Here is a 12,494-nt window from a genome sequence, read left to right as displayed (position 1 = left end):
CTATCCGCGCGGCCGCGACGCCGCCGTCGTGTGTCCTGCCCGAGTTATTACCTCGTCTCACGTATGTGTCGCATTTAATTAAGCAAGCGGAGAGAGAGAGGGGGGCTTCCGCCGCCGTCGTCGTCGTCGGGGCCGCCGTCGAGGCCGCGCGGGCCGCGCAGCGCGGCGGCCGCACACGGGCTGCCGAGCGGGACGCGACAGGAACTGCTCTTCCCCCTGGCGGACTGTGACCCCTGACCTTCGCGTCGTGGGGTCCCTCGCGTCTTTGCATCCCTTGCGTCGTCACCTCACCTTCGTCACCTCATCTTCGTCACATCACGTCGCGCGATCACCTATACCGGGGGCCCGCCGGCGGCTTGCTTCCCCTACTCGTCCTCGTCCGCACACCGACGACGACGACGCGCCGCTGATGGCAGTGGTGGTGGTCCGTCTCGGGGTGGGAGCTGCTCGCCGACGACGACGCGTCATCGCAGCGTGAACGTCGTCGACCCTGAGAAGAGGACCCGCGACCTGTGAGCTGCAGGTAGCTACTTGACACTCTTATTAAATTAATTCCTAAACGTCGGATCATTGCAACGAGAAAAAAAAAAAGATGAGCTTGTATAGCTAAAGGATAGTTAAATAAGGGATTACTATTTTAGTCAAAGTAGCTCAATTTAGTTATATCGCTCAAAAGTTGGGAATTTGTGTACTAGCGTTGAAGTTTTTAGAGTGACGACGTGACTGTCATATGCATGCACCTTCGGTCCTTCCCCCTCCTACAAACCGCTGCTGCTGTATTTGAAAGTGATCGCGCGAGCCCGAGCTGCTGTGCCCCTCAGTTCGCTTGCGCGTGCTCGAGAGAACGAGAGAGGGAGAGCGAGAGAGAGAGAGCGAGAGCGAGAGAGAGCGAGAGAGAGATAGCGAGGGAGAGCGAGAAAGGGGGGGGGGGGCAGATTCTTATCGAGTCACACCTGTCTCTCTTCCTCTCGCCATCCATAAAAGCGCCTGCCCTTCCGCAGTCTCAGGACCTCTCTTTCGCACTTCCTGCGATTTCTCTTTCCTCTCTCGAAAGGATTATCATACACCTCCCCGTTTTAAACCCACCCACCCGTAACGGAGGATGTTCCTTTTCTCGACTCACGGTGATAACAATCCGCGTTATGGTTTGCGTGTGGGGGGGGGGGGGCTATACAGCCCCCGCTGTCTGCCCTCCGCCGGTGTGGGTATGATTGATCGCTGGCTGGTTGTTGTCTGCCCCCGACTGACAGGTCCTTAGGCCCGAATGGGGTTCGCGAGGACTTGAATGCACGTAGGGTGCGTCTTCCTCCTCGCCGGTGGACCGGCTGCTGTTGCAGTCGTCGTCGTGCGCACAAACTCTGACCAAAAAAAATAATAGTCGTAGGTTTTACGGGGAAAACTGTCTATGATGTGTCGTAAAATTACAATAATTTGATTGTAATTTACAAGCACTTCGTATCGACTTGGAATTGATCTACCAGGTAGCTGATTCACGCCGCGCACTTCTGTAGGTATACTGTACCGCATGCACGAGTGCGGGCGGGCTTGCCTATCGCTCCTGTCCACGGCGCCTTACGTGCCGAGCGCGTAGGCAACCCACCCGCACTCGTGCATGCGGTACAGCATAACTACAGAAGTGCGCAGCGTGAATCAGCCACCTGGTATGATAGCAAGAATGGGCTTGTCACAAATTTACAACACAATTTGTAAATCAAAATTACTAGTAATTTTTAACGATGTTGAAAATTAAGGTGGATATTTTCGAGGTGAACGGCGATATTTTGTAAAGTAAGATTTTTAAAGTAAAATCGAAACGGTTATGAGACCAAGGTACGTCCCTTGTGTACATGTATGCGTTATTTACTGAATACCTACATGTATGCAGCAAATACTGCTTACATTATCATGTATGCGGCAGATAGTGTGTTCATGACCATGTATGCAGCAAATACTGCATACATGGCCAGTTACACACTTCGGCACATAGCTTTTAGCATAGAGCTCTACGTGTGTACATGGCCATGTATGCAGTATTTGCTGCATACATGGTCATGTACACACTATTTGCCGCATACATGATCATGTATGCAGTATTTGCTGCATACATGGTCATGTACACACTATCTGCTGCATACATGATCATGTAAGCAGTATTTGCTGCATACATGTAGGTATTCAGTAAATAACGCATACATGTACACACTTGGGTTTCCAGAGCAGAGATTAACTTTAAAATATGGTGCACTTTATGGAACTTATATCCCGGGAGATTCAGAGCATGTGTCGCTGTCGGCGGGTTTGCCTACTCTGTCCGCCCTTAAGGCGCCATAGCCGCTAGAGGGTGTGCAATCCCGCAACACCACGGCGCGTGCTCTGAATCACCCGGTACAACATGTGCAGGTACCTATTTTTTTCAGGGCCTGTACTTGACTAAAAATTTAGTTCCTATAATACCACCGTTGCGACGTTTCCCATCTCTTCCGTATGGACGATTTTTGGTCTACGTGTTCATCGGGTATAACAAGTTGTCCAAATCGAAACAGCTCAGATCTTGTATGAGAATGAGAGTCGATGTCATTCCAAAAGTTTAGAATCAATGTGAGGTTCAGTGATAGTTATAATATATGACCTTATACACATTTAAAGTATCCTTTTTTGTCGCTCTTTAAATCCCCTTTTCCTTTATAACTTATGAAGTAAAGAAGAACGAGTATTGACGTATTTTCCTTGGCTTGGCCGGCGAGGGGTCTATACAATTCGCCTCAGCGGTAAAAATGCTGTTTGATAACTTACATCATGGTGGTGGTGGGTGTTGCTGCATGATACTGGGCCACACAGATCTCTCTGATTAAAACTTTTTTTTTTTTGGGGGGGGGGGGGGAATTATAGAATCGACCCGTCCACAGCAGTGTCGGTCTTCACAGCAACCAATGGGCCATTTTTTTGTGTTTCCCTAATGGTGCATGAGCGCAGGCCGCAGGCGTCACGTAAGTCAAGTAAATTGACGTAATCGTTTCCCAAACGTGTCGATTGGCTGTCGCTCAGCCTTGCCGCCTCGCTTGCTGGATGAACACGGGTAAACAGGCGTGATCTTGTGTGTTGTTAACAAGGTCCTCACTGTCCTTAAAGACGTGGTCGTAGAAGCTAACAATTGCATGGAGCGAAAATCACTGTCTCTATTCCAGGTACTTGGTTTCAACCGGTTTCAACGTTTCGCCGTTCACCAACATCGGTGCGCTGTGGAGACAGGGTATGCGTCCGTCCACGACTCAGTCCTGAGCAACCCCCGCCCGGCCCGGGGGTGGTGGTGGGCTATGGCATTCCTTCTGTGGGTGGCCGCGGGGCCCTTTCTTGGGGGTTTGGGGGCAGCCCGCTCCCCCGCCCCTCCGCCCTGACCGCCCTTTACCGTGTCTGGTGCCAGGCAACTACTGCGCCCCCGCCGCTGGGGGAGGGGGGGGGGGTTAGGAAGGGGGCGCATTGACAAACACAATCAGCTGTTGGGACAAGCGCAAGCGCGACAGCCTAGGCCGCCTCTCTTCTGTCTCTTCTCTGCCTCTTCTCTGTCGCTTCTCTGTCTCTCCTCTGTCTCTCCTCTGTCTCTCCTCTGTCTCTCCTCTGTCTCTCCTCTGTCTCTCCTCTGTCTCTTCCGTGCCTCTCCCCTGCCTCTTCCCTGCCTCTATCATCTCTCTCTCTCTCTCTGTCTCTCCTCTGTCTCTCCTCTGTCTCTCCTCTGTCTCTCCTCTGTCTCTCCTCTGTCTCTCCTCTGTCTCTTCCGTGCCTCTCCCCTGCCTCTTCCCTGCCTCTATCATCTCTCTCTCTCTCTCTCTCTCTCTCTCTGTCTCTCTGTCTCTCTCTCTCTCTCTCTCTCTCTCTCTCTCACTGCAAATCCTGGAGTGAGAATTCTGACCTAAAAAGAGCGAGAGTTTGTCTCCTTGCCCAATTAAAGTGATGATTTAGAAACCTCGCTCTTATTGAGAATGATTCTTAAATCTCACTCAAATCAAGAGAGATTAACTTCAGAAATCCTCACTCAAAAAGAGCGAGGTTTTCCAGTTATCACCCAAATTGAGCGACATTTCTTAATCTTCTCTCCTCTCCTCTCTGTATTTCTTTTCCCTTTCATTTCTCTTCCCTCTCTCATTTCTGCCCTCTCTCTCAATTTTAATTTTCAATTTCTCTCACTGCCTCTCCTGCCATACATGAGCATGATTTTTTAAAATGGTCGCCGCGTCGCTTCTGGTCGCTCTACTCGGCGCTTTTGGCACAAGCCCCTTGATGATAGACAAACGCGAACTTCTCGTCGTGACGAGCAATTACCATCAGTGGGGGTGCACCCCCCTCACACCCTCGGGTCGGCGGGTCGGGGTGTCGATAGGGCCGCGACCTTGCCCGGCTCCCTCGGCCCGGCCGGAAGGAAGGTCGGAAGGGCTCCTCGTGGCCTACCTGTCGGCGCGCCCCCCGCGCCGCTCTCTCTCTCATTGGCTGCTCGTCACGCGACTCGTTTGTTGTGATTGGCTGAGGGCCTGCGTGCGTGCCCCGGCCGAGTGTTTGTGTTGTGTGTTCCGGTTCCGGTATGTGCGTCCAGGCCCAATAAAGTGTCGGGGGCGGCCGGATGTGCTCCGACATGGTCGGACAGGTGCAGACGCACTGTGCGCCGCTGTGGTCGTACAGGTGTCCGTGGGCTACCCTACTATAAATCCATCCCTCCACAATTTTTTTAAAAAATTTTCCTTGATTTGTTTTTGTATTTTTTTCTGATATTTTCTCGCCATTTCCTTTTTTTTAAACGGTGTACAGTTTAGTGTCTGTTTTGGGGGTAAAGTGCCTCTCGGCAGGTGCTTGGGAGCGCACGGGCACTGGCACGCACTGGGGGCAGGTGGTGGTGCGCAGTGCGCCAGGTGGTGCGCCGGCAAGCACCGAGTGCAGGTGGTGTGGTGCAGGTGCGCGCAGGTGGTCCACGACGGCACCGTCTCACGCACTGGGCGCAGCTGGCCGTGCGGGTAGGTGCGCGCAGGTGGCGCGACGGCACGCACTGGGCGGGGCGCGCGCACGGTCGATAGCCTTTGAAGGAAACCCCCGCGTGGGCCGTGCGGTTAGTCAGTGGGCTGGGCGGGGCCCGGAGCAGCCTAGAGGGGCCCAACCCCTCTTGCCCGTTTAGGACCCCCCCGGGGGGTCCTGACCGCGCGGCCCTGCCCCCCGAGCCCCCCGCCGGCCGCAGCCAACTGTTGAGAAGTGAAGCCGGTGCACGATACGGCAGGGCGGGGCCAGCGGGACGGACGCGCCGGCCTATTTGGGCGAACGGGGATGCTAATAACACTTAGTGCTCGCTGACCCGGGGGGCTTGGGGGGGGGGGGGGGGGGCTGCGGACAAAAGCCATGGGGGAGTGAGAACCGTGGGCTGTATAATGGCGCCTCGACAAACTAATCCACTCTACTCCCTCTGATTTGAAGGCACCCCGGGTTCACAAAAAGCAGCACACCTCGCCTACAACCCCCCTCCCTCTTCCCAACCTCTTTCTTCGCCCCGCCCTCGGCATCACTCAAACTCTGTCCGTCAAACTGGAGGCAGCAGTGCGACCTAGTCGGCCAGCAAACACAAACACACCCGGCCATTTCTACTTTCACAGTTCACTCTACAAAATGTGTCATACTCAATACCATTACGAAAAGTAGCACTCTAACATGTGTGAATTGTAACTTACTCGTTTAGAAAATGTTCGAAAATTTACGCGCTTTGATATAATATTAAAACGTTGTAAATCATCCCGCGAAGTAAACAAATACAAAAGTATATGATAATTTATTTATTTGCCTAGGTCACCCAAATCCAACCATGTCTAAACGGACGAAATCAGCAATACTTGCAATAAAATGATAAAATGGAAAAATTGTACCCCCAACCCTTTTACAAGTTGGTGCGTGAAGGGTCGGAGGTCGGGGCTCGTGCGTGAGCCGCGCCCCTGCGGCCGGGTCGGTGAGGACCCACCACCCGGCAACACGGACACGATACGCGTGGAATGATGGCAAAGCACAATAAGCACCCCATAGCGGGGGGAAAGCTTCAGACCTACACCGACCGGAAAGCGATGCAGCTTTAACACCCCCTCCCTGCTCTCCACCCGGGAAACCAGTAATATTCTTTTATACACTGTAAAAAATATCGTCGTAGATTTACGAAATTTTTGTAAACTCAAATTATGATTTCAGTTGTAAATTTATGAGAGCACATTTTTCACTCTCCAATTGATTTGAAGTCGATACGTATTGCATATATTTATACGATTCCGATTTGTATTTTACAACTTGCGTAAAGGAAAATTTTCCTGTAAACCTACTAACTATTTTTGACAGCGTAAGAAAAAACAAGAGCAGGTTAAATGTACGGCCTTAACAGCGTATAATTGACAGAGAAATGTTTTCACTAGTTTTTGATGACGAAAACTCCGTGTAAAATGATGTAACCACCCCATTCATAAACTTTTTACCTCCGCTCCCCCCACGCGGCGTTCTCCCTCAGCGAGCTCGCTCTCCAGCGCGCCTGCCGGTGGCCGGGTAGGCCGCGCTATGCATTGGTGCGCGCGGCTTGCCTATCCGCCCGGCGCTCTCCAGCAGCGCGTTCTCCAGCCTAGCGATATTTATTTTCAAGAAAATTATTTTTGGGTTATTTTTAAAATTGTTTTTTGAGCCTGGGTTTAAAAAACAAATGTTTGTTATTTCTGTATTCTTAATTATATTAAATATTATTCTTAATTAAGAGAAAAATTCTAAAAGGCTTGGGTGAAAGTTTTAGACTTTAAAAAAAACCTACTTCAGCTCCAGCCGCCTCCGTCCGCAGGTGCGCCGCGCCATGGGCTGCAACTCCAGCACCGCCGCGGTGGGCGCGGTGGCTGCCGAGTCGGCCGCGGAGGACGCCGCCCCGGCCACCACTACCTCCGCCGCGGGGTCGGCGGTCGCATCGGCGGCGAGCGCCCGGTCGACGTGCGAGAAGTGCCGCGCCCGGTCGGCCGGCGGCACCGAGGTGGACGAGAACGGCAAGCACCTGCCGCCCGTGAGGAAGCCCCGGGAGGTGCGGGAGGTGCCCGACGGCGAGGACGAGGAGGCGATCGGTAAGTGCAGCTGTCTTGAATTTGCGTTTTATTTTTGCAGGAGTCATTCGTTTTATGGTGCAAACGTCTTTAAAACACACATCAATGCTTCACCGCCTTGATTGGTCCATAGGCCCCTTCCTTAATTTTTCTTGTACTGTACCGTATGCAGTTGTGCGGGCGGGACTCATACTCACACGGGGCCATAAGGTGCCGTGGTGTGGTCGCGAGCGACGGTAGGCAAGCCCGCCCGCCCGCCTGCATGCAATGCAGTATAATCAAAGAAAGGAAAGGGTGTCTATGGACCACCCTGTACCTGTCGGTTGGTAAGGCGACGCGCACGAGGACGGCGACGACGCTTTCGCCCGTCAGGATCTGAACTCTGGAGCAAGGTTTGGGAAATGACCCCCACGCCCCTTAAACTGACGATAGTCAAGCACGGCCCCGGTGATCGTGTGTGCGCGCGTGCGCCCCCCCCCCGTTTTTCGACTGTTTGGTGATTATTTTAATGGTTTTATCGCCTTGCAAGACACACTGTGGGGCAGCAGGGGGGTGTCGCAGAGGGCACCTGCTCAGTGTTCTAGCCCCCCCCCCCCTGTAGTTGACACTTGTGTCGGAGGGGGTGGTGTAGGGGGCCCCCGAGGGGCAGCCGGTATGTCCTCTAGAAGGAGCCGGCGGGTCTAGGGGGTGGGGCAAGGGAAGGGCGCCTTAGTCAATAACATTACAACACGCAAACTTGAAGGGAGCGAGAGAAGCATAGAGAAAGAGAGAAATAAAAAGAAGACAGGCGTTCGGTGAAAGGGGTTGGGGTATAAGTCAGACAGCAACAGCGAAAAAAGGTATAAAGTAAAAGGAGAAACGATGCTTATTATGTCTTTGCAAGCTAAACGAAACGACGTTTAAACTTTGACTAAAGGGATGCTGGGGTTCTGGCTTATTGTGGTTTTGCCGCGAACGGACGGTCGTTCGAGCCTTATTTTGTGGAGAATCTGGAAAGCCTGAGTCCAGCAAGCAGGTCTGAGTAGTTCCTAGCATGGGAGCGCACGGGCCATGCCTACTGTGGGTCTGAGAGGTCACTGCCCGCCAAGGACACGAGACGGTGACGGTATCGAGTCTCTCTCTCTCGCTCTCTCTCTCGCGCTCTCTCTCTCGCTCTCTCTCTCTCCCTCCCCCCCCCTCCCTCTTTCTCTACCTTCCCCTCCCTTTCCCTCCCTCCCTCACTCCCTCCCTCCCTCACCCCCTTCCTCACCCCCTCTCTCTCTCTCTGCGCTCGCCCATTTCTAACAACTGCTGTCCGAGTGGATATCGTATTTCCGGTCTATTTCTATTTTTACAAGGGCCACGCGATTTTGTCCTTCGCGGTTAATTTTCCGATGAGTCGATAGCCAGGGTCAGGCTCCACCGCAAGAGTTTTGATGCCAACATCAAAGGGCCTTCACAACTTAAACAAATAAATAAAAAAATAGTCAGTTGCTTCGAGAACCGGAATACATCTTTTCTCCATCTTTTCTGATTAATTTGATTTCTTTGGTATTTCCTGTATAATGCATCGTCCGGCATCGTCTCAATACTTCCGTGGATGAATCCCCCAGCCCTCGACCTCCCCGACCCCGACCACTGACCATTGACCTCCGGGGCTGTTGTCCGACCCGGGCCGGTCCGGCTAGTCCGGCAGACCCGCCGGCGATATGGTAATGCGGTATATCCGAGAGCTTTATGCAGCTGTTAGTTTGTTTATGCATTCCCCTGCCTTTATTCCTTCTTTATCTGCTTATAAGTTCACGACACAGTAAGAAAAATATCCATGTAAATTGATGACACTTGTTTTGTAACTTGGATTTACAAATGTTGTCAATTTGTAAACTGACGATGATGGCATAAAAGTTTTCCTAATAGCATTAAACTAAGTCGATAAGTCGCGATAAGTTGTGTCAAAATATGAAAATATGCTCGTATTCGTGCAAAAATTGGAACTTCTCGATAATTTTCATGGAGAATTTTTCCTACGAATATTTTCTCCACGGAACACATTGTTTTCTTGTTTGTTTCTTTGGTTTGGCGTTGATTTGGACGGAAAGTGGATGTGTTTCCTTGGAAACGGCTGGCGTACCGTTCGGCGTCCGCCGCCGTCCGCCTTCTTTTACGATTCCGCTTGACCCGGCCACCCTTGCCGCCCCGACCGACCGACCGCGTGACTCTTAGCGTTTGCGAAGGCAATCCAATTAGTGGAGGGCGGATAGGGAAGGGCGGGCTACTCGAATCGAACCCGCGACGCGTCGGGCATAGGGTGCGTGTCTTGCGCGCGCCGGGCATTGCTTGTTTTTGCGTGTCTGTTTGGATTTTTGTTTTCCTTTCTTGTTCCCCCGTCGCCCCCGCGCGCGTCACGCAAAGTGTGTTGTGTGCACAGGCCCGCTCCGTTGCCCGTACCCCCTGCCGCTGCGTGCCTAGGGGGTGGAGCTGCGATACTCCCCGCGCTCACACCACCCCGCGGCTGTACCCCCTGTGGACGCCACTCCAGACGCCGCTAGGGGGCCGTAGGGGTCACACCCAAGGATTTTAAAGTCCAAAATAATTTATTTTCTGGCATTTACTTTTTCAACTTTTCCAGAAAAAATTGGAAAAAATTGAAATAGGTTCACAAACATTGAAAAACAGTCAAACTTTCCAGGAGAAAATTTAGGGATTTTTACAAAAAATTTCCGATGATAGTTCCCTGAAAATAAAAATACCTAGTCTCCGCTGCGCCTTGCACCCCCTGCAGCTGCTCTGGACGCCGCTAGGAATTTTAAAGTAGACAATTTCTCTTGCATTTTTTTCTCGACCTTTTCCAGAAAAAGATCGAAAATATTGGAATATATTCACAAACATTGGGAAAAGATTAAACTTTTCAGGAAAAAAAAAATGAAGGGATTTTTACAAAAATTTCCGAGGATAGTTTTCTGAAAAATTTAAATTGCTATATCCCTGCCGCCGCCGCGGTGCCTTTACCCCCTGCAGCCGCTCGGGCCGCCGCTCGCTAGGGGGCGCCCCCGTCCCGTCTCGCTGACGGCTCGGCTCGGTTCGCAGTTTGCTCGCGATTAATCGCCCCGCTTTAATAAGCTTCGCCCGGCGGGCCCCGGGCGCGGCGTCGCGTCAGGCTGTCGATTCCCCTATCCTCCCCGCAGCGTGACGAGGCGAAGGCAGAGAGCCCCACCAGCCGTCCCGCGGGTCAGCGACGGTGATTTATATGGGGAATACGACGTCTCTGCGGGCGCAAACCGAAGCACAATCAACATCAAAGTCAAACTCGAGTTGGTTTTCGTCGACACAACAAGGTGTTTGTTGTAAAAGTAAATTGCGGAGCTGCACTGGAAACGCAAGTGTGTGAATGTCGCACACTTGCAGGTGTGTGAATATCCATTCGTACACTTAGATGGGTAAAGGTGTGAATCTTTCCTAGAAAATTCACACGTTTACCCGCTGAAGTGTACGAATGGATATTCACACACCTGCAGGTGTGCGACATTCACACACTTGCGTTTCCAGTGTGGTGCATGGTATCAATTTCCTCTTCAATCCTCCCTAGAGAGAAAATAAATGCATTTTTTAAAACGATTATGTTTTTAACGGGTCACTATTTCGTTTGATACGTATTCTATTAGTGATTTAGTAAGTATTTACGGTGTTTGGGGTCGGGCTGGATTTGTCTTATAGTATGTACATGACTGCCTAAACCACAAGAATAAAAGATTCGTAATCAACCATTCAACCTAGTCCGTGGATGGAACACTACTTGAGTCGAAAGAAGAAGTCGAGGCCATCTGGAACCTCGACTCTCAGGCAGGGCTCATTTCGTTTCGCCGACGCGAATTTTTCCGGTGCTTTGGTGTCCCCCCCCCCTCCCCAACCCACTTTCGCGATCCTTTCACTCCCATTCATCTCCATTGTTGCATGCACTGTCGCGTCGCTCTATTTGCTGATAACAACGACCCAACTCGTGCATGCAGCGGCGGTGCACGGTAATGGCCGCACATTTAGAGACTCGCGCGCTTTTTAATCTGTCGACGCGACGCGACTTGCCTGCCTATTGTACCGCCTTACGCTGGAAAAACAAAGGTGGGACTCGAAGGGTTTCTGGTAATGCACCTAAAACAATGTGTTCTCAATTCAAGATGATGCCCAAAATTTGAAGGCAAATTGGGATTAATTTATTCCCTGATTACTTAATTTAAGTGTAAATAGGGGTTAAAATAAGAACATTTGCCTTAAAATTTTCGGGATCATCTTGAATTGAGAACACACTTTTTTGGGTGTGCCTTCTGCAAATGCATTAAAAATTGGCATGCCTGCAAAGGCAATGAAGCAGCCCAAAGTTGTGATAGTTTAATGCCTCTGGACACTTTCGTGCCTTTGCAAAGGCATTAAAATTAAACACCCCTAGAAAGGCATTAAGTTCTACCTTTTGTTTTTCCAGTGTATTGGCACCTTTTTTGTGTCCTTTCCAAACCAGAGCTCTTCTTTTGAATGTTCACCGTTCAAAAGAGTTCTTGGCCCCAGTACTTGATCCTGGATTTTTGAAGTACACATATGATTTGACTCAAGTGATACTCGAATAATCAAGGTTCAAGTTCAATGTATACAAATCTCAGTTTTTGGGGCGTAGACATGTACGATTTAAATTTTTCTAAAAATATTCACCTAGTCTTCGAATGACGCTAGTACAAGACCTTTTTTTCCTGCAGCTGAAGTGTTGTATCGCGCGGGTTGTTGCCACGGTTCCAAATTCAAATTCGAGTGGTGGTGCCATCATATTGGAGTTATCGGATCTTTTGAGAAAAGTCGAAAAACCATAACACCTCGCTGCAAAGATTAAGAAGTGGCGTTTTCTATCGAGGCCTGAACGGGCGGGCCGGTGAGCAGCGCGTCTCTCTCTCTCTCTCTCTCTCTCTCTCTCTCTCTCTCTCTCTCTCTCTTGCGAGGCGCCGGTGCGAGCGGTGAGCCTCACTGCGATAATAGGATTGTGATCGAGTGGTTCCAGATATCTGACGTGCCGCCGGCGCGCCCCGGAGGATTCCGCTTGGCCGCAAAAGCCTCCTGCTGCAGCCGAATCAGCTTTGTGGGGCTGCTGGGCTGGGGAGGAGACCCCCCCGTGTCGGCTGCTGTGGCAACATGGAGGCTGTTTGTGACGACAGCGCGCCCCGCGACCGCCCCGCATTGCGCCACTTTGTTACTTATTCATTTCGGTTGTGCCCGGCCCCGGCCGAGGCCCCGGCGCGGCCCGGACCAGAGGCGGCCGACGCGCCAACGCAACGAGAGACGCACCTCGAAAACCGTTAGCAGCGCGGTCGGGTTCTGTAAAGGCGCGTGCAGTGCAGCGTGTGTCGGAGTCTCAATGGCCTAAGTCTCTCTCTCTCTCTCTCTCTCTCTCTC

The 12,494-nt window shown here is 51.5% G+C and overlaps 1 protein-coding gene across 1 annotated transcript in view; it reads left to right on the top strand.

The window, feature by feature from the left end:
* The first annotated feature begins 115 nt into the window (after positions 1–115).
* Positions 116–12,494, top strand: part of LOC113213774 (neuromodulin) — a 126,807-nt gene continuing 114,428 nt past the window's right edge. Inside the window, exons 1-2 of the mRNA XM_052265157.1 lie at positions 116–523; positions 6,836–7,106. Of these exons, the coding sequence (XP_052121117.1) occupies positions 6,848–7,106 (259 nt within the window). The 5' untranslated portion in view covers positions 116–523; positions 6,836–6,847. The remainder of the gene's footprint in view (positions 524–6,835; positions 7,107–12,494) is intronic.

Source organism: Frankliniella occidentalis, unplaced genomic scaffold (genome assembly GCF_000697945.3).
Source record: "Frankliniella occidentalis isolate FOCC.00 unplaced genomic scaffold, Focc_3.1 Scaffold24, whole genome shotgun sequence".
In the NCBI taxonomy this organism is placed as follows: Eukaryota; Metazoa; Arthropoda; class Insecta; order Thysanoptera; family Thripidae; genus Frankliniella; species Frankliniella occidentalis.
Note: the sequence above shows the minus strand (reverse complement) of the source record. Positions and strands in the feature narration are given on the sequence as shown.